Source organism: Anolis carolinensis, chromosome 4 (assembly GCF_035594765.1).
Source record: "Anolis carolinensis isolate JA03-04 chromosome 4, rAnoCar3.1.pri, whole genome shotgun sequence".
Classification (NCBI taxonomy): domain Eukaryota; kingdom Metazoa; phylum Chordata; class Lepidosauria; order Squamata; family Dactyloidae; genus Anolis; species Anolis carolinensis.
Window position 1 is genome coordinate 230,895,263 of NC_085844.1, and position 23,416 is coordinate 230,918,678.

A 23,416-nucleotide genomic window follows, 5' to 3' on the forward strand; every position below is an offset into this window, starting at 1 on the left:
AAAATATCACAATGCATTGAAAACATTGACTACAAAAATGCGTTGGATAATTCAGAACGTTGGATAAGTGAGATTCTACTGTATTTGTAAAACTTAGTCATATCAATTGAAATTCCCTGTCCTTGGGCTACTCGCATGCAAATCAGGTCACTTGATTTAAGTAGAACGGATTCTTAGCTGTGTCATTTTCAGCAGCTGGACGATGAGCTGAAGCCCTTATCAGCTGAATAGCTTTAGCACCTTGGTTAGCTACTAGGCTTGATCGATCCATGAAAAATTTGATTCTAAACTCGTTTCAAAACTAGAGGGGGCAGTTTTTCGTTTTTGTTGCTAATAACAAATTTTGCCCCCCAAAAAATTCGAAATTAATGAAAATTCGTTATTTTCTAAATTAATTCGTTAATGGCGGACGCGCATGCGCGGTGGCCCAAAAACAGCCCGAAGGGGGGGGGGACTTAGGGGGCTCTCCCGCCCTCATTTTCTGAGTGATCTTCTTCAAACTTGGTACAGTGGTAGAACACATTTAACACTGATAGCTCACCAAAATGTGGAACGTTTCCCTTATCCTCTGATTTTTAGCAAATTTTCATAGCTTTTATAATAAACCATTTTTTAATAATTGCAGAAATCTGTTCCTGGTTTGAAAGTCTTATTTCCTGTTAAATTGGGTTGTCTTTACTGTGAAAGTCATTGTTCTACTTCAGAAACTTTGTTTTTGTGGCTGAAACTTTGTTAAATTGGTGTGTGTGTGATATATATTGTATATATATATATATATATATATATATATATATATATATATATATATATATAGTCCCTGCTTGTGTGTGTGTGTGTGTGTGTGTGTGTAGGTAAAGGTAAAGGTATCCCTTGACGTTAAGTTCAGTCATGTCTGACTCTGGGGGTTGGTGCTCATCTCCATTTCTAAGCCCAAGAGCCAGTGTTGTCCATAGACACCTCCAAGGTCATGTGGCCGGCATGACTACATGGAGTGCCATTACCTTCCCAGAAACACCCAGAAAATGGGAATTCCAGACAGGAAACAATCAGGGCCAGCTAATACCTCCCAACAAAGGATTCCCCCAGGTAGGAAGCAGCCAGGCTTTGAAGCTGCAAGGCTATTCAATGCTAATCAAGGTGACCAATTGCAACATTCACACTTGCCTCCCACAGACAAGAGTTCTTTCTCCCACCCTGGACCTTCCACAGATATATAAACCCCACTTGCCTAGCTTTGCACAGACGTCAAAACCTCTATGTCTGCCACAGATGTGGGTGAAACGTCAGGAGAGAATGCTTCTGGCACATGGCCATAGAGCCCGGAATACATACCACAACAGTGTGATCCCGGCCATGAAAGCTTTCGACAACACAACCACAGTATCCATTCAAGTTCATGTAGCGTGGTATGGACTGGAGACCTGTATTGGGGGGAGGGAGGGTGCGAATCTGGGCCCCTGGGAGCAGCCGAGGACGGGCCTGGCCCACACCCCCTCGCATCCCGGGCCTCTTCCTCCTCACCGCCGGGCCCCTCTCGGTCTCTCCAGGCCTGAGCTGAGGCGAGGCGGCGGCGACGGCCATTTCCCCCCTCCGTCTTCCTCCTCCTCCTCGGCCTCCTTCCCCCTCGCCCCCTCCCATTGGCTGAGCCTCCCATTGGCTGAGGGGCAAAAGGAAAGGAGTTTGGGTGATTTGCAAAAGCTTTTTTTTCTTAACGAAAAAACCGAAGAAATAAGAAAAAATGGCCTCTCGCGATTCGAAACCGCGATATCCAGACGTGTGGACAACCAAGGTTCTATATTGCTTCAAAACAAACGAAAATAACGAATTAATAACGGGTAACGGGAAAATCGAATTATTTGAGCAAGCCTATTAGCTACTTTAAAGAGCTAAACTCCAGAGAAGATTAATCAATTGCTTGTAAACCACTCACTGCTGCTGAATGGAATGAGCATGACAATATGAACATGCAAGCCTATTTTTACTAGAACTGTCTTTTTTATTATTACAGTGCCAGGTTCACTCCAGACACATGGTCATTTGGTCTCTATTTCAAAGCAAAGAAGAAAACTCTACTATGCTCCAGTGCAGGATATTTTACTGTCAAAGAGCTCTTATGATGTGGAAGTTCTTGTTAATATTCAAATGGAATCTCTTTTCCTCTAGTCTCTAGAGCAGCAGAAAACAAACCTGTGCCACTTTGAATATGATATCATTTCAGATATTTAAGCATGCCTATTTTTCATCCCTTAATCTTTTCTTCAAGTTAAACATACCCGACTCCCTAAAGCATCCCTTAAAGGCATGACTTCCAGACCTTTGGATATTTTGGTTACCCTTCTGTATAGTAAGAAAGATCTTTTGATTAGCAGCTGGGACGTCTTTTCAGTCAAAAAGCTGAATTTTTCAAACATTTTCAAGGACTACATTCTAGCTTATGTGAAATAGGAACAAAAGAGAAGGAAAGTATTACCAAACCTCCAATTAATCATCATCTGTACTCGTTGGCCTATTTTTTATCTATCAAAGGAATAGATGAATCTACAAAAGAATCTTGTAGCACCTTGGAGACTAAATGAGAGAACAAGGTTGGTAGCACAAACTTTCGTAGATTAAGTCTACTTCCTCAGATGTATGGTGTGAAGTGCCTAGGACGAGATTCTTATAGGGAGACTATATGTGTGAATAGAATACTGATAGTAATGCAAAACTTGTGGGCATGGTGATGAAAACTTGTGGGCATGGTGATGAAGAGCAGTTTTACAAAGGTGGGAATTCCCATTAATATGGTCTGACTTATATCCATTTATCTTCTGAGCAGAGTGGTCTGTTTGTCCAATGTAGTCCAACAAGGGCATTGTTGACGGAGAATGACATATATCACCTTAGATGATGAGCAAGTGAAAGTGCCCTTAATATCATGGGTGATGTGATTAAGTGCAATGACATTTTCGATTAGAAGTATGGGTAGAGTTGGCATCTATCAGAGTAAACTTGAAAGTCTCTTTATCATTTACTTCCCTTGACTGGGGAAGTAAGGTTCTTCTGATATCTTTGGTCCTGAGAAATCCATTACATATCTGCTTGCCATTTAGGAGCTCTCTTTTTAACCATGGAGACTGCTCAGTGACTCCGTAGGATCCTATCTGAACATTTATGTGCACTTGAAAAAGGCAGGATGAGTGGCATTTATTATATTCTCTGCTAGGATACTTTACTGCATTACCATGAACTACAATCCTCAATGTACTCAGAGAGCAGGGATTGGAAATCCAATTAGTTTATTTTGGAAATTGGAATTCAGAGGAATGGGACAAAAAGTTTATTACAAAATATTCTAAAAACTGTATTAAAATCCATATGTGGTTACTGGCTAATAAGCAAAGCAGATATTTGCATTTCAATCCAGTTTTTTTTTAAGTTTTAAGTTTTGAGACATCTTCTAAAATTTAAAAATCAAATATCTTTTGCTTTTTCGTATTACAGTTATTCTTATTACCTAAAGTAATTGCTTTATGCAATATAATGATTAGGGTTTGTTTCACTATAGGTAGTTTAATGCATGAATGACACATTTTTAAATGAGAGTTTTATTTGAAGGGGAAATGTTTTCATCCTAGTTTCTTTTGCATTTCAAATCCTTCTGTGGATACTTTGCAATGGAAATTTGAAGGTTTGTTAAAATTCATGCCTGGAACAGAATTTTTTTCTGACACCTATTTCATGTTTTGGAAAGACTGTGATTTTTAGCTCTTTGGGTGAGATACATGTTTAATAGAAAATAATACAAGAACATATTCCACTTTAACTATGCCTTCCTAAGCTTGGTTATATAAAAATGCAGTATAAAATCAGAGGCTTTGCTGTAAAACTACAGCATACATTGGATGATTGGAAAACTTATCAAAAAGAAGTAACAGGATAAAGTCAAAGAATTTCAGGTAATGTGTTGTCGAAGGCTTTCATGGCCAGGATCACAGGGTTGTTGTGTGTCTTTCGGGCTGTGTGGCCATGTTCCAGAAGCATTCTCTCCTGACGTTTCGCCCACATCTATGGCAGGCATCCTCAGAGGTTGTGAGGTATGGAGAAAACTAAGCAAAGAGGTAAATATATATCTGTGGAAAGTCTAGGGTGAGAGAGGTCAGTGTGAATGTGTAGTTAATCACTTTAATTAGCATTGAAAAGCTTATCTGCTGTCTTCTTCCTGCCTCTGGGGCATCCTTTGTTTAGAGTTGTTAAAAACTCCAACCATCACCCAAGTCAAAAAAGGAGCACAATCAAAGCCCTGACAGACCGTGCACAAAGAATCTGCGAACCTCACCTCCTCCAAGGTGAACTCAACCACCTAAACTGGGCTCTACAGGCCAATGGATACTCCACCACAGACATCAGAAGAGCTGCAAGGCCAAGAACAAGCCATGAGAGTCAAGACAAAGATCCACCCAGAGGAAAGGTGTTCTTACCATACATCAAGGGAACTACTGACCGCATAGGGAAGCTGATGAAGAAGCACAACCTACAAACTATCTACAGATCCACGAAGAAAATCCAACAAATGCTACGGTCAGCGAAGGACAAGAGGGATCCTCTCTCTTCTGCAGGAGTCTACCGGATACCATGCAGCTGTGGACAAGTCTACATAGGGACCACCAAACGCAGCGCCCAAACAAGAGTCAAAGAACATGAAAGGCACTGCAGACTAATTCAACCAGAGAAATCAGCCATAGCAGAGCATTTGATGAACCAGCCTGGACACAGAATACTATTTGAGAACACAAAAATGCTGGACCATTCTAACAACTATCATGTCAGACTACACAGAGAAGCCATTGAAATCCACAAGCATGTGGACAACTTCAACAGAAAGGAAGAAACCATGAAAATGAACAAAATCTGGCTACCAGTATTAAAAAACTCAAGAATCAGAACAGTAAATAAAAAGCAATACTCTGAAAACAGAGGATTTCCAGACATGAATCAACCTAGGGCAGTTAACAACTCTAAACAAAGGATGCCCCAGAGGCAGGAAGAAGACAGCAGATAAGCTTTTCAATGCTAATTAAAGTGATTAACTACACATTCACACTGACCTCTCTCACCCTAGACTTTCCACAGATATATATTTACCTCTTTGCTTAGTTTTCTCCATACCTCACAACCTCTGAGGATGCCTGCCATAGATGTGGGCGAAACGTCAGGAGAGAATGCTTCTGGAACATGGCCACACAGCCCGAAAGACACACAACAACCCAATTTCAGGTAAGTTCTTATTCTAGTGATGGCGAGGCCACAAGCAAAAGGATGTTATCAAGAGTACCAACATGGTTTAGTTTAACACTCCTACTGAGCATGACTGTTTTGTTGTTGTTGTTATTGTTGTTGTTGTTAATTGCCTTCAAGTTGACTTAGATTTATTAATGAGAGACCTCAACGTCACCCTGATCAGCTCAGGATTCTTGACTGAGTCTATCCATCTGGAATGCAGTCTTCCTCTATTGCCTTTTCCAGTGAGTCGTGTCTTCTCCTGATATGGCCAAAGTATGACAGCCTCAGTTCAGTCATCTTGGCTTCTAGAGAGAGTTCAGGCTCCATCTGCTCTAGGAGCCATTCATATATTTTTTCAGTAGTCCATGGTATCTTTAGAAACTCTTCTCTAGACCACACCTGGAGAAAGAGAATAGGGCCATCTAGAAAACCAAGCTAACCTGTTCTGACATCACCCAATGCCAGGGTGATGGATAGGTTCTCATATGGAAAGAGCTATTAGAGCTAATGTATGTGTTCATATTAAGTTGAAGCTTGCAGAAATGGAATTGCATAGGCTGTGTAATTGCTCACTGCAGATGCAAATGTGTTGCATATGCAGAGGCATATTGGGTATCAAACACTACTTACACACATGTGTAAGATGTGAAATGTGCATTGCAGTCATGCATTTCATGTATGGTTGAACATTCAGCTGCCCAATCTCTCCTATTACCTATTTGTGCAAGGTTATGGGTGGGTTGACTAAATGATGGTGTGAAAAATAGTACCTCATGTGTGTGGATTTGCCTTCAAGTCATTATTATTATTATGTTTAGTTATACCCCGCTTTTTCTCTCTACAAGGAGACTCAAAACTTAAAAGCATTTTCAAAACAATTTAAAATCTACAAATATACAAACATTAAAACAGAATTAAATATCATTGGTGTTAACAAATTCAGTAAAATCCATAAAAAATATCAGCTTCTGGTGACTCCATGCATTTCATCAAGTTTTCTAAACCAAGGAATAATCAGAGATGGTGTTGGCCAGTTCCTTCCTCTGAAATATAATGTACAGCACCTGTTATCCCATCCAAGTACTAAGCATGGCTGACATTCCCTAGTTTCCAAAATCATATGGGATCTGATGACTTTAGGATATTTAGGAGTTGGAAGCAGCACCTTAGCCATTGATTAGCATGGACACAATTTTTCATTAAGTGCCTTTTCAAAGGAAACAGCAAATTATTTTAACAATGTCCTTCATATTGTGAGACAATATTCGAAAGCCATACAGTTTGTGAAAGTGAGTCACAATTTTGGACACATTCTGTACAAAATTCTACATAGTTGTTTTACACAGAAAACAGCACTTCCTGTACAGAAAATACTCTATTATTTAAGTCAGCAATCTAGTTAGCATACTAGAAAAAAAACTTAGCATATCAATTCACCTTTTTCATAATTCTCAATCTGTATCTCAAAATTGTTGGCCAGTGAAAACTATAAGTGCTATTCTTTTAAAAGTGCTTAAATTATATGTATATTAAAATACATACATATATTATAATACATACTCTCAGCGGTTGCTGAGAGTTTTTCAGACTGTATGACCACGTTCCAGCAGTGTTTTCTCCTAACTTTTCACATGTATCTGTGGCTGGCAACTTCAGAGCTTCTGACAGCCACAGATGCAGGTGAAACGTTAGGAGCGCAAACCACTGGGAGACATACAAGGCCAAAATATGCCAGCAGCTCACACATATTTGCTGAGGAATTACAGATAATTTAATTTTTGAGAGTTATTTTCTAAAACTCACCTTTCCCTTGACCCCATTACAGTTTTTGTGGGCCACCAGCTCAAGTCCTATAAACTAGGTTTCATCTGAAAGGGTATGTTTTTAACTACAGTTAAAACATTCTGGGAAAGCATAATCCCTAACTGAGCTATTCATGTGCCTCTAAAAAAGAATAATCAAGTTGCAATACAAGAAAATTATAGTTATGATAGGAAGTGGCTCTTATTGCAGACAATGGTAATCAAATACTGTAAAATTGTTCTTACAGTGTTCCAGAAACATCAGTCTGAGGTTGCATTAAGCAAATAAAGCAACCGGATATATACACTGGATTTCCAAATAACTTTCAAAGCAGTGTTCTTTGTATTGCCACAAACAATTCCTTCTTCTAAGAATCATTCCCACAGTACTTTTCCATAATTGAAATATGGCAGATCTCCCAACTCTCTTAGGATTTTGGTGGAAGCCCTGTCTACCGCTTTGAAAGATATTTGGAAATCCACTTCTGCTGCTGCCGACCTTTAGGGACAGAAAAAGGGAAACAATTCAGACACTGATAAACTGGCTTGATTCATCTCAGAGAAGAAAGATATTGGAGTATAGGGTTGTTGTATGTCTTTCGGGCTATGTGGCCATGTTCCAGAAATATTCTCTCCTGACGTTTCGCCCACATCTATGGCAGGCATCCTCAGAGGCTGTGTGGCATGGATAAACTAGGCAAGGAAATGAATATATATATATATATATATATATATATATATATATATATATATCTGTGGAGAGTCCAGGGTGTGGCAAGAGTCCTTTGTCACTGGGAAGCCAGCATTAATGCTTCAGTTAATAACCCTAATTAGCATTGGAAAGGTTTTTTCTCATGCCTGGGGGCATCCTTTGTTCAGTCAAGAGTATACTCTCTTATCCCTTCTCCAAGCGACATCAGCTGACTTGTGTCCCTACTGTCTCTTCTTCTCATCAGCAAGCAGTGGCAGCAGTCTCTCCTGGGTTTGAGAACTGTAAGTGTAGAGTTTTGGATGTTGAGTGAAGGGCTACAAGAATAGCACTTTGCCCTCCATGCAAAAAGAGACACCTGCAGGGGCCAAATGGGCACACACGTTCAGTATATCACTAATAGGATTCTGGCTTCTGTGAGCCACAGAGTTTTACATACTCTCTGTTCTGGATCCCTGCAAAAATGGAAAAAACTATGAATTTGAAAACAATACTTTTTTACAATAGAAAACACCTCTCAAGGAATCAGTTTGGAAGTTCAACGTAGGGTTGTACTGGAGGACCTAGAGATTCCTAGAGTAGTGTTCTCTTTAGGAATCTAGAACCTCATCAGATAGCCTTTATAAAGCCGTGGGACATCAGGGAGGAAATTGTGGGGCAGCATAATGCTGTGTTCCCTACCCACTGTGGGTCACCTGGGGTTGTGATGTCCTTTCCCACTGTGTTTCCCCTCTTTCCCCCACTTCCTCTTCACTTCCTCCAGCTTTCTGGCTTCCATTCCTCTGTGCTGCTGGCGCAGAGCTGGCACAGAGCACTCCAGAACCCCTCCGTAAGTGGCCTTGCATCATATGATGGGCTCAGCAAGACTCCGTGCAGACAGTGTGCCGGTATCACTGAGAAGCAGGGACAAGACGTGTCTCGGTCTCAGTGTGATGAAATCCTTAGTCTGCTTCTGCCAGAAGTTGGATATTGAGTTTCACTAGTGGACCTAAAGGTTCGTAGAGAGACCATGTTTATCAGATCTACAAATAGTTGCATTCTTAACAATTAAATCCCCAAATATAGAGGGCTGGCTGTATTTAAATATGTCCCACCTTTCTGCTGAATAAGATGGAAGGCTATTCACACAGGACGTAGGCTGGGACAAGGATAGAAATTCTTATCCCCTGATTTACAAGGTGTATACAGGTTCCTAACAGTATTTATAACATGATGTGACAAAAATTGCTCATTTTTGCAGGAAAAACTCTTTGGGTGTATTTTTTTCTTTAAACACATTCCAGTAGCACAGTGATATAGCGCATCAGCTGGAAGACAAAGTTCAACCAGAAAGAGAGCTACCTGCTCAGTTTAACTTTAGTAAAGATTAAAATGTAACAATGAAGCCATTTTGATTCTGGACTCAGTAACTGTCTGATTGTCGTACAGCTCTATAAAAGCCTAGCACTAAGTTGGATGATTGAAAGGACAACATGGCACCTACATTTTTCTGCTTCTGGGGATGGGAGGGACCCAGGCATCTACTAATTTTTTATAATTTCCTACACAAACTAATGAAACTATTGGCATTTGTTACTGAGAAAGTCCAAGTTCTAAAGTCTTAGTGGTTCATTTATATCCATCTGCTGAGTTTGTGCTTCCCTTATTGTTGAGACTTCTGACCTGAATAATAATAATAATAATAATGATGATAATAATAATAATAATAATAATAATAATAATAATAATAATAATAATAACTTCAAAGACTCTGGCAGAAACCAGTACAGGTGGTCCCGGTGGTGATGGGCACATTGGGTACCGTGCCAAAAGATCTCAGCCAGCATTTGGAAACAATAGACAATAGAAATTACGATCCACCAACTGCAAAAGGCCGCCTTACTCGGATCTACGCACATCATCCAAAAATATATCACACAGTCCTAAACACTTGGGAAGTGTTCGACTTGTGATTTTGTGATACAAAATCCAGCATATCTATCTTGTTTGCTGTGTCATACAATGTTGTTGTGTCTATTATTATTATTATTATTATTATTATTATTATTATTATTATTGACACAATGACATTGTATGACAAAATCCAGCATATTTATCTTGTTTGCTCTGTCATACAATAAAATAATAATAATAATTTATTTGTAACCTGCCTTATTTCTCTGAGGGGACTCAGGATGGTTTCCATCAAAAGTGGCAAACATTCAATGCCATAATAAAACAGACAAACAATAAATCAACCAACACAATAAATAAAACATCAGTAGTAACTTATAATAACTAACCAATAATAAAAACTACAAATTTAAATAAGCATTATATATCACATTACACACATTTACACATTACATTACACACATTACACACATTACACACATTTGGGCTCAGGCTGTGGCACAGGCTGGAGAGCAGCTGCAATGAATCACTGCAATGAATCACTCTGACCAGGAGGTCATGAGTTCGAGGCCCGCTCAGAGCCTATGTTTGTCTTGTCTTTGTTCTATGTTAAAAGGCATTGAATGTTTGCCTATATGTGTAATGTGATCCACCCTGAGTCCCCTTCAGGGTGAGAAGGGCGGAATATAAATGCTGTAAATAAATAAATAAATAAATTTACCAACATAATAATAATAATAATAATAATAATAATAATAATAATAATAATAGGAACAGCTAAAATGCATTAAAACTATGGAGTGGTTTACTGTGACCAACGGGGCTGAGGTAGATTTCCAGTATCTAAATGAGAGTATATAATTCAGATGTATTAATCCTCCTGTGTGCTTCATCAGTTTTTCAACTGATGAAGCACATGGTTTGGAAGGGTTGGCTTCTGAAGGGGTTGCTCACTTGTGGGCATGTCCAAGTAATTACTAGTAACCAGATCCATAGCCGGGGAAACTCTGGCTTTATAATTATAACATAGACATATTGGAGTTTTGGCTAACCACAGATTATGATTTGGTGAGATCAGCTATGGGTGATGTCAGCATAGGCTGGATTGCTTCATCGAGCTTCTGTGCCTTTCCCAGGGCCATACTAGCTGTGGAATTCTGGGAGTGCTAGTTTAAAAGAAGTTACAAAGAGTGAATACTTGTGATCATTTTTATTTTAAAGAGAAAATATTCTGTGTTTGGACTTGATTACATTATTGAGGCACATTTCGTTTATTCATGATTGCTGACTCTGATAAAACTGTAAAAATGTTGTTCATTAGGTGATTTAGTTATTATTTATTTATTTACAGTATTTATATTCCGCCCTTCTCACCCCAAAGGGGACTCAGGGCGGATCACAATGTACACATACAAGGCAAACATTCAATGCCATCTGAACATAGAGACAGAGACAGACACAGAGGCAATTTAACCTTTTCCAGCTTCCTGAGGGTATGCTCAATTCCGGCCACAGGGGGAGCAGCTACTTCATCATCCATTGTAATGCCGACTTCCTCATTCCAAACATTGCTGGACAATTTTTATGGTGTCGTAAACTAGTTAAATTAGCCTCCCCACATAGTGGTACCTAAGTTTTCTACTTGATAGATGAAACGATCTTTCGGTTTGCTTAGGTCAACAACGAGCAGGGCTATTTTTTATTTAATGGTCGGGTGTTCACTCCGCCATGGGCTGGCCTTGAACTCATGACCTCTTGATCATAGTGATTTATTGCAGCTGGCTACTAACCAGCCTGCGCCACAGGCCTTTAAAGTCATCTAAGCTAACCCCAGTACTGAGTACAGAACTGAAGTAAGGAACAAATTGAAGACAAATATTCCATGGAAGAATCACATTAAAACTGAAGTTCAGAGTGTTCTTTATGGCACTGTAATTTGCATAGCGCTTATATATACCAAAAAACCAGACAGTCGTTCAAACAGAGCAATGAAGACAGCATGTCCATTGGTTATACCAGGCATAGGCAAACTTGGGTCCTCCAGATGTTTTGGACTTCAACTCCCACAATTCCTAATAGCCTGGGTTATACCATCCAGTGTCACCATATTAAAAAATCAACAATGAGATACTGTCTAAAAAAAGTGATTACTGGTGGAAATAAATTTTATTGAAACAATCATTTTAGTGGAAGTAACATGGGGTATTTTTGTTTTTGTTTTGTTTTTTTGCATCCCTCTATGATTGTTCAAGGAAAAAATGTACATCTTACCTTGAAGATTTGCACATTTACAAGGCTCACAGGAAGTTTCTAAGAAACTAATTGCACACAAAACCACACATACATTTTAAAATATGAATACCTAAAGTACACATTATTGGGAAGAACACACGCACAAACATTATTTTGCCACTCCAACTCTACCACACTACATTTCTCTCACTCCCTTTCTCTTATTCACTTATCTGTTCTATCTCAGCACTTTTTTGCCCTCCCTACTCACCACAAAATAGAAATTCTCCTCCACACATCTCCAACCTTATCTCCAGAAGAAATTAAGGGCACTTAACTCTGAATAATGTTTGTGTGTGAGAGATTTCCCTGTTTCTTGCAGGGGGTTGGACTGGATGGCCCGTGAGGTCTCTTCCAACTCTAAAATTCTATGATTCTATGAATCCTTTCATTTGTCTCCCAAAAGAGCAGACCCATTTCCCATTTGTTGAATGGTTCCTTTCTCAGAAATATATGCCTACTTAACCTTAACCTACTATTTGTTGGTAATCACCCAAACCAGGTACTGATCAGGGCTGATCTGGCTTAGCTTCCAAGTTCAGGCAAGATCTGCTACCTTTGGATATTTTGATCCCATTTGAGATCCATCTTATAACATGGTGTTTTTGGATGCTTTTTGATCACAGCTGTTGGGAAGCACAGACAGCATTCTTCTATCTTTCTTTTTAAAAGGTTGTTGGCTCTGAGGAGAAGGAGATAGTTTAAGCCAATGTTCTTTGCATCATTTTTTTATTTTTACTTTAAAACATGAAGCAGTTACTTTTTATAAAGAGAGCCAAGCTAGTGATACTTTATATTTACAAAAATGAAGCAGGAGGGGGGATCCATTTTGGCTTAGATTTCATGCTGAAGCCAAAGCATGACGTGGAACCATCTGACAGAAGAGATTTCAGCACTTGCTCTGAAAAATGTCTGGAAATGTGCACTCAATAAATATTCTAATAAAGTTGCCAAGTGAACTGGGAAAAACAACAACATGTTCTCGTGCCTTTAATGGTAGCTTGTGAAAAAAATACAGTAGGTAAAGCCTTTCACAGCATGGAGATAAACCTCATCACCATAAGCTTCTGTTCAAGGCACAGTTGCATAGGGTGTTGAAACCCTGCCAAGTCTTCATATGCAATGTTTCTGTTAAAAGAGGGGGGAAACAGAACGTGGAGGTTGCACAGTAGCCACAGCCAAATCAATCCCTCTGCACCAAGATTGTTTCATTCCCTTCTCTGCTGGATATGTAGTTGGATAGTTGCCCACAGCAGTTTGTAGTAAGTTGTTAAGCAGTTCTGTAATACAGGTCTTTGGAAAGTCATTATATGAGAATAATAATAACAGCAACAACAACAACGACAACAAATCTTTATTTATATGCTGCTTTTCTCCCACAATGGGGACTCAAAGCCGCTTCCAACATTTTAAAATACAGTACAAAATCAACCACTGTCAATGTATCAATAAACATTGTAAACTCTCGAAAAAGTAAAAGCACATTGTGTTGTCTAAGGATTTCATGGTTAGAATCACTGGGTTGCTGTGAGTTTTCCAGGCTGTATTGTTCTAGATGTTCTTGGTGCTTTGCATTTTCTCATAATTCCACCCTAAATTTATTCAATTGTCCCAATGAGAGTAGACCCATTGAACCAATGGTGCTTTGGAAAATGAACACTTAAGCACTTTCTGTTCATTTAATGGTTAGGAAGATTACAATTGACTTCTGGCAGAAGTGTTTCTTTGTGGGTTTTTTTGGTATTTTTGTATTGTTTGTATTCTTTCAGCTGCAGCTTGAAAAAGTTGCTTTTGCTATTTTAAATAACTGCAGCCGGGGTCAACCCTAGTTGGGAAATTCTAAAAAAATGTAATTTTCCCAAACTCCACAAGTCTAATCCACTGATATGCATAATACTAAGCCTGGCATGAGAGATTAGAATAGTTGGTGGTTGCATTGCCATTGCTTTTTAAACAAGATGGAAGACTCTTCTCCTTGAAAGATGCCTTAATAATATATTGAAACTGAGATTGAATTGTATCTCCTTCCTAAATAAGCAGTAAAGAAGGACAGAAATCAAGAGGATAAGTTGCTTTCCTTCCTTGCCCTGTTGGCTTGTCCACATCAATGGCACTCACCAGTTTGTTTGTTTTTTTGTTTGTGTCAGGAGCGACTTGAGAAACTACAAGCCACTTCCAGTGTGAGAGAATTGGCCATCAGCAAGAACATTGAATAGGGGACACCTGGATGTTTTTGATGTTTTTACCATCCTTGTGGGAGGCTTCTCTCATGTCCCCGCATGGAGCTGGAGCTGATAGAGGGAGTTCATCCGTGCTCTCCCCATGTTGGATTCAAACTGGCAACCTTCAAGTCAGTAACCTGCTGGCACTAGGGTTTAAATCACTGTGCTACCGGGAGCTCCACTAGTTGAAACTGTTCCAATGAAATCCTATTCACGCAGTTGCTAGACATCCTATTCTCAATTTCTGTTAAAATGACAGCATGTAGGTCAGCTCTTGAATTATGTGAATCTACCAACTGCATTACAAGGCAGTGTAGATGGGACCTTGGTCTCCTATGTGTGACAGGATTTTTCTGAGGAGCTAAACTAAATGTGCACATTTACACTGACCACTTAGTGAGAAGGGTTGACAAATCAGCTTCCTGACACCTAAATGACTCATGGACCTGATCCAGGTTAATGCAAGCCAAAACTGCTTTACACTGCCTTGAACCATGTTAAAGAAAGTCCCAGGTTGCTCTGCATTCACCCCTAGAATCCAGAACAAACCACTACATTGGGCCATGTATACAGCTGGGCCAATTCCAAGGTGGCAGCAATGTGTGTGCAACAAGTGCAAGGTGTATGTATGCGTGAGTGAGTGAGAACAACAGAGAAAGGAGAGCTGGGGAGAACTCATTGAAGAAGGCAATGGAAAAACATTACTGAATTCCTTTTATCCCCCTCCCCCAAGTCCCAATGAGGAGACAATCCAAAGAAGGGATAATAGGGGTAATGTGTGCTATAAAAGAGTTCTAAGTAAAATTGTAAGGACTGTTTTCATTACTTTTCAGAAACAGATACCACCTAGTGGACTGTGTGTATTAATTTCCACATCCCTTTGGAATACTGTTCTACAAGTAATATGCAACAGAAGGGAAAGCAATACTCTATCTGTTAACTGATGCCTAATCTTCGTTCCACTTGTGTTCAGATTTTATAGAATCCACTCGAATAATTCATTAAGCTGGATGTCATTTCTGGCTGCAATGTCTAATGAGTGCAGCTTCTGGTGCAGCTCAGGACTTCATGGCCGCCATGGCAACCATGGGGCTGTCCCAATTAGTATCTGGCCCTACCCACAGAGCAGGGCACACACTTGACTTGGTTTTCTGCCAGGGAGGGGAGGAAGGTGGCGGTGTGGAGGAGCTCACCATCGCTCCTTTGCCATGGACCGACCATTACTTGATCAGGTTTAGAATCACTGCGCCCCCCAACCTCCGCAGGGGTGGAGGACCCAAAATGGTCCGCCCCAGGAGGCTTATGGATCCGGACGGATTCCTGACGGCTCTTGGGGAGTTTCCCGCCACCTTGGCTGGTGATTCTGTCGATGCTCTGGTCACTCTCTGGAACAAGGAGGCGACTAGGGCAATAGACATGATCGCTCCGGAACGTCCCCTCTCGAGTACCCGAGCTAAACCATCTCCTTGGTTCACTGAGGAGCTGGCAGCGATGAAGCGAAAGAAGAGGGAACTAGAGGGCGTGTGGCGTTCGGAGCCGAACGGGCCAAACCGAACACGGCTGTGTTCCTATCTTAGGGCATACGCCACAGCAATAGATGCTGCAAAGAACGTTTTCTTTGCAGCTAATATTGCGTCTGCAAAGAACTGTCCGGCGGAGCTGTTCCGAGTTGTCAGAGGTTTGTTATATCCCGTCCCTCAAGACGGGATCCCTGATAACTCGGCAGCCCGCTGTGAAGTATTTGCTCGGTTCTTTGCGGACAAAGTCGCTTTGATCCGTTCTGGCTTTGACACCATATTAACGGCAGCTTCCGAGGATGTAACACGAGCACCTGCTTGTCCCATTTTGATGGATTCTTTTCAATTGGTTGAGCTCGAGGATGTGGACAAGGTGCTTGGAGAGGTGAGGGCTACCACATGCATCCTAGACCCCTGCCCATCCTGGCTGGTGAGAGAAGCCAGAGGGGGGTTGGCTGAGTGGGTGAAGGTGGTGGTGAATGCCTCCCTTCGGGAAGGCATTTTTCCAGTGAGCCTCAAACTGGCTGTGATCAAACCGCTGTTGAAGAAGCTATCACTGGACCCCACTCAATTGGAGAACCTTCAGCCTATTTCCAATCTCCCCTTTTTGGGCAAGGTCCTGGAACGTGTGGTGGCCGCACAACTCCAGGCATTCTTGGTTGACACTGATTTTCTAGATCCGGCGCAGTCTGGTTTCAGGTACTGAGACAGCCTTGGTCGCCTTAGTCGATGATCTACGCCAGGAACTGGACAGGGGGAGTGTGTCCCTGCTGGTTCTGCTGGACCTCTCAGCGGCCTTCGATACCATCGATCATGGTATCCTTCTGGGGCGCCTTGCTGGGATGGGGCTCGGAGGTACTGTTCTGCAGTGACTCCGGTCCTTCCTGGAGGGTCGTTCCCAGATGGTGTCATTGGGGGACACCTGCTCGACCCCACAACCATTGTCTTGTGGGGTCCCACAGGGGTCAGTACTGTCCCCCATGTTGTTCAACATCTACATGAAGCCGCTGGGAGAGATCATCCGGAGTTTCGGGGTTCGGTGTCATCTGTACGCAGATGATGTCCAGCTCTGTCACTCCTTCCCACCTGTCACTAAGGAGGCTGTTCAGGTCCTGAACCGGTGTCTGGCCGCTGTGTCGGACTGGATGAGGGCCAACAAATTGAAACTGAATCCAGACAAGACAGAGGTCCTCCTGGTCAGTCGTAAGGCTGAACAGGGAATAGGGTTACAGCCTGTGTTGGACGGGGTCGCACTCCCCCTGAAGACGCAGGTTCGCAGTCTGGGGGTCCTCCTGGACTCATTGCTGAGCCTGGAGCCCCAGGTCTCGGCGGTTGCCAGGGGAGCATTCGCGCAACTGAGACTTGTGCGCCAGCTGCGCCCATTCCTTGGGAGGTCTGACTTGGCCACGGTGGTCCACGCTCTGGTTACAGCTTGTTTGGACTACTGCAACGCTCTCTACGTGGGGTTGCCTTTGAAGACGGCCCGGAAGCTCCAACTAGTACAACGGGCGGCAGCCAGATTAATAACTGGGGCGGCATACAGGGAGCGTACCACCCCCCTGCTAAGCCAGCTCCACTGGCTGCCGATATGCTACCGAGCCCAATTCAAAGTGCTGGTCTATAAAGCCCTAAACGGTTCTGGCCCAATTTACTTATCCGAACGTATCTCCTCATATGAGCCAGCTAGATCCCTAAGATCATCTGGAGAGGCCCTGCTTTCGGTCCCACCTGCCTCGCAGGCGTGGCTGGTGGGAACGAGGGACAGGGCCTTCTCGGTGGTGGCTCCCTGGCTGTGGAACACCCTCCCCACAAATATCCGACAAGCCCCAACTCTTCTGGGTTTCAGAAAGGCTGTAAAAACATGGCTGTGTGCACAAGCTTTTAACGAGTAATATGATAACATCGACATGGTCCGATTGAAGGCTGAAGCATGCGGTTTTTAGACAAATGGATCTAATTACTTATGTTTTAATTTTTATAATGTATTTTAATGATGTATTTTTATAGTTTTAATTGATTATATGTACTGTTTTTTGTTTTATCATTATGTTCTTGGCATTAAATGTTGCCAACTGTGTAAGCCGCCCTGAGTCCCCCCGGGTGAGAAGGGCGGGGTATAAATTCTGGAAATAAATAAAATAAATAAATGAGGAAACTATCAGGAAATGAGCTCTTGCTTAGAAGCCTTTATGTTACTGCTGACTGTAGATCAAAGATAGCTTGGCAGCATTTACATGGTATGATAAGAGTGTGGGAAATAATGCATTTAGATCAGGCATGGGCAAATTTCGGCCCTCCAGTTGTTTTGGACTTCAACTTCCTCAATTCCTAACAGCCTCAGGCCCTTAATATATTATTAAGGCATAGACACTGCAGCACAAGGCAGGGTATTGAACTGAATGATGTATTTTCTCGCTGAATCTTTGTTAGCTACAATACTTTTTTTACTTTCAGATTAATTACATATCATACTGAGCTGCAGCAAAGCGTGGCCAGGTTTAGCTAATTCTGTATAAAACACAAATATATGGAAACTTGTTTAAGCAAAAGAAAGCAACATGTTACAAAAGGAACTGGAAGGAAGTTCAGATTGCTGACAAAAATGATAAACTTAAATGCACTATGAAGCAATTAAATTGTCAGTCAAATTGTCAAAACTAGAATTTCCTTTTAAAATGTCTTAAAATGTCCTTTTAAAATGTCACTGAATACTTCATTGCATTATATTATGTTCATATTTCATTGCATTTGCAGTGACCTGTGACTAATAGAAATAAATATAATGGTTTCATTTTTTTTTGTAGTTGGTGGCATGTGAATCAGTATATTATTTCCCTTGCCATTAAAGGAATATATAAAAGGGAGAGAGGGTTCCCATTGTCCCTAGTAATTGTCTATCCCATTTTGGGAGCCAGGGGGCTTGATGGATATGATGTGACATAGCTCTCGTGAAATATATGACATCTGGAAGAACTTATTGTTGGAGTTCTCATTGTTTTTATTCAAGAAGGGTATTCATTTCATGGTTCAGAGACATAGGGAATTTCTGGAATGTAACTCATCAGAGGATACCAGTCAATAGGAGGAATCATTGCAAGTCTTTGTTCCTGTTAGGGTCTTTCAATCGTGTTTTATGCTTTTCATGGGTGGTTTGCTTCTCATTGTGCCATTTGAACCATAAAGCTTCATTTGAAAATGCTACAAACTTCTGAATTAACGTAGCTTTGAACCAAAGTACTAGGTATAACAAAGCTGTTGTCTATATTGCTATCAAATCCAAGTTATTTGTCCATTATGATTTGATTACTTTTGTGTCAAGTCCAGATGGTTCAGATATGATTTTCTCACTGATGGAGGCCACATGATCTTGACAGTTAGGTAGATGTGTTTTTATAAACAATCCAGATACCCATCTAGTCTACATTTTTGAGTGGAGAAGTTGGTTGATTAAAGCTGTTTCTGCATCAATTTGCAATTAAAGACTCCCCCCCCCCCCAATTTGCTTTTTCCTCAATAATTTTTGGGTGAATTATGCATATTACTAATTCCCCATTCCAAATCTTCCCCTCTAAAAGCCTACAATTTTTTAAAAAATCCCACAAAGTCTGGAGATGCTCTGTTATATACATTTGAGTCTGACATGAAATTGGACACGAGATCATACTTCTAGATGAGAATAACAAACTCCAGTCGCAGTTTTTATGAGTCTCAATGAGTCTCTAATGAAGTCATTGGGATCATCTGTTGCAAATTCAAACGCCATCTGAAATTTGATGGGGAATTTTCTTCTTCTGTAGAAGACTCAAGCTCCCTTTCGAACTCTCTTTTGAAGGAGGTGCAATTTACCAGCTGTCTTAAATTCAAAGAATCCTGTTGAAAAATCAAAGCTGGTACTGCTAGGGGATCATCTGCTAGGATTATCTTGGGTGGTTTATCCTTCCTCAATTTGTCTTAGTATTCACTTCTTATTGTTATTGCAGTTTGCACCTAATATTAATTGTGGTGACCTTTTCCGAAAGCAATCTGGATCTCAAAGCTAGGGGAAAACATAAAAAGATAGTGATAAAACAATTTAGACACCTTTTGATTTTAGCACCAGGATAAAACTCTAATTTAATGTGTTGTTAGTTCTCCTTCTATCAAAAACTAAAGTCAGGATTAGATATTAATTATAGTTTATTTGCTATTGTTTCTATAGTGCAAGAACAACTAACTAATGGCTCTCTGGATGTTGTAGGATTCCAACATTAACCAACTTTATCAAGCATGATCAATTATCAGGAATGATTTGTGTTTTAATAGAAATGTTCTATACATTTCAAACTGGAAGATGTATGAAATTAATACATTGCTACAATTTCCAGAAGGGTGTTATGAGCAAACAGAATTCAATGCAAATGTAAGTAATTAATGGAACAACCAGACTCACTGAAAAGTTCCAGATTCTGTTCCATTTTATACTGAGTTAAAATACCATAAGCATACCTGGCAAACCCATATAAAAAAATCTCTGATTATACCAGGATCTAATAAAAATATTATGAGGTAAAAAATTATCATCATCACCATCATCATCATCATCATCATCATCATCATCATCATCATCATCATCATCATCATCATCATCATCATCACCATCATCATTTATACCGCACCTTTCTCCCTGTGGGGACTCAAGGACAAATCTTATTTTAAATATATTAATCAGTCTGGATACACCATAATTTAATAATCACACACTTTTTTGGGAACATGTTCAGTTTATAAATCATTTAACACCCTTCTGGAAATCTGGGGAACAGTGCTAGGAACAGTGTCTTTTGGACAGCAACTGAGTGAGGATGCTTCCAAAAAAACCTCAAAAATTATAAATAGGAAAAGGGTGACAGACACTTTTTGTAGAAGGGAAAAAGATGTACTTGGAAAACTTACCTGTTGAACTACATTCCCCAGTATCCCTAGCCTGCATCCCATTGGCCATGCTAGTTAGGAGGGATCCTGGGAGCTGTGTTCCTGAATAGAAATTTTTGTGAGCCCTGCTCTTCTGGTTATTTGTTTTTTTCTCTTGTGTGACTTGTGCACGGGTTTATCAAACTCTGGAATTTTAATAAATACTATATAATGGAAATCCAAATGCATTTAGTTGAGTTGTTCAGAAGGAAAGATGACAAAATGCTTAGTCAATGAAAGTTTGGATGTATTGGATGTTACATATATGTAGGGTGCACAGTGCACAGCTTTGCACAGTTCACCCACAATTTCCAATTATGATATGATGAGAAATAGTGTTCCCATTCATGGATATGCCTTCTAATGTGACTGCAGGACTGAAGTGAACATTTTGAAGGAAGAAATGGTCATGGCAGGGCACCAATTCCATGATGGACTCATCCTTGCTGGGACTAGGCATCCAGAACCATTGCATATGTTTAACCTGCTTTAGTTTAGAAAATTCTTCCCGTGTTAAAGATTAAGGCCAGAGTTTCCTGGTAAAAATCCAAGAGATCTGCAGAACTTTGAAATATTTGTTGAAACCAAAGGCATAATCTGTTTCAGGTTTAGCATTGAAGACTGTAACATTAAGTCTATTCTATTTAATGACTGAAAGCTGTTCAGCATAATACCTGGAATATTTATGATCACTTACCAGTAAAGTACAGTAAGGTTTGCAGAGTTCTTCAGCATTTTCTTACGTACACCACTATGCACTTTTCTGTGTCTGGCTATGAACCATTTTTTGGCCCCACATTGTTGTAATATTAACACAGATTAGAGAGTAATGTAATACAGCACCATTGCTCTAATGTTCTGGGTTTTAGAACAGTTCAGGATAAGGTATTTCAAAATGGACACCTATTCTTATTTTTTGGACATCCAGTGGAGAGAAAAAGTCATACAATTTAATCAATGAACCAAGAATACTAATTTAGTTTGGAATTTTGCCAATTCCTTCCTCTGAAATATAGCTACAGTATCTGGTATTCATTGGTAGTCTCCCATCCAAGTAATAACCAGAGCTAACCCTGCTTGGCTTCCAAGATCAGATGTGATCTGGTGCTTTTAGGGTAGGTAGGTTGATTGAATGAGAGCCAGTGTGTAGTGGTTTGATTATGGGATTATGACTCTGAAGATTAGGGTTAGAGTTCCCATTTGGCCATGGAAACCTACTGAATGACCTTGGGCAGGTCACTCTCTCAGTTTTAAAGGAAGGCAAGAACAAACCTCCTCTGAACAAATATTGTCAAGAAAGTTCCATGATAGGGTTGCCTCAGGGCTCTGTAAGTTTGAAACAATTTGATTGCACACAACAACAAAAAGACCAATAGAATGAGAAATTAGGCACCCAGTAACAATTTATTTTACAATTCCTTAGCTCAGAACATTGACACTTCTTCAGACATTCAGTGGATTTGTCTGGGACTTGGTGCTGAGATGCCCATGCTGTTGCCTTTCAGGGTGTGGAGACCAGTTTGCTAATTGGTCTGGATATGCCTTCAGTGTATTTCATGGAGTAAGGATTTCAACTGGGATCTTTCAATTCCCATCCCAATATGCTACCCACTACAACCAAATAGGATGTGGTTTATCCATGTGCATTTCTCTGTTTGGATGGTGTTATTCTCTAGCCCTTTGTGCCTTGACCAAAACCATCCTTGGTAGCCATAAAAGGGGCTGCTGCTGTTTTCCAATAGGGAAGGGAGGGAATGACTAACAATTTACAGAGTGAAGATGAAGGCTGATCAAGACTATAAAGGGAAAGGCAATCAGGTTACACTTCTGAGCACACTCTGGTTCCCACCAGTTGAGGCAAGCTGTTCTTCAGCATCTGAATTCCCTTCCCTCTCGTCTCTCCACAAGTAAGCAGGAAGGTTGGGCTTGAAGGTTACCTGGGTATGGGAAGGCATTGGTGGAGTGTTTTAGTCCACTGCTTACAGTAGGATCTAAGCCATTGTCTCTGAGGCCAGTAATCTTTTGGTTCCCAAAGCAGCAATTCACATTTAAGTGATTCTCTAGCCTTCTTGAAGAGTTCTGCTTGACTTCTCTGAATGGCTTAAGTGCTGTGGAGTTTACTGTAGCGTGTTTAAGTAGAGGAGAAGCCAGCTGAAGCAAATTCACTACAGCTCATTCACAAATTCTCTACTTTCCCATGGAAACTGTTTCTATAACAGTCAGGCACTAGGCAACAGAGAAGCATTTTTCTTTCCTTCCTACTCCTCCCCCACATCTATTCTTTCCAAGTAGAGATATTGCAACTCTTGTTGGCTTGGATGCATGCAAGCGTTCTTTGGGGTTTGGGTGACATTTCTGTGCACTGAGTCTTCCCAGCTGGACCAATCTCTCTGTCCGATCAAGCTGACTCATGTTTTTGCCATCACAATGAGTTTGTTGTTCATAAACAACATTGATTCTCCCACATAAGCCAGCAGAATGCATTGATTCAGAGGTTTCTGGGCAACTGCAAACTACAACATTTTGGGAGATTACAGAATCACAGTACTGGAAGAGTCTCCAAGGGCCACCCAGTCCAACCCCTTCCATGGAGGAATTAAAGCACTTCCAAAAGAAACCTCCAGAGAAGGAGACACTATCACACTCTGAGGCAACATATTCCACTGTTGAACAGCTCTTACTTTTCCCATATGTTTCCCCATATGTTTAGGAGAATCTCATTTTCTGTAATGTGAATCTACTGCTATTGGAGCTGCAGAAAACAAGCTT

At 40.7% G+C, this 23,416-nt stretch overlaps 1 protein-coding gene across 1 annotated transcript in view; it reads left to right on the forward strand.

The window, feature by feature from the left end:
* LOC134298508 (uncharacterized) overlaps positions 1–18,493 on the forward strand; it is a 36,430-nt gene extending 17,937 nt beyond the window's left edge. Inside the window, exon 2 of the mRNA XM_062978937.1 lies at positions 14,106–18,493. Within this exon, the coding sequence (XP_062835007.1) occupies positions 15,216–16,403 (1,188 nt within the window). The 5' untranslated portion in view covers positions 14,106–15,215 and the 3' untranslated portion in view covers positions 16,404–18,493. The remainder of the gene's footprint in view (positions 1–14,105) is intronic.
* The last annotated feature ends 4,923 nt before the right edge of the window (positions 18,494–23,416 follow it).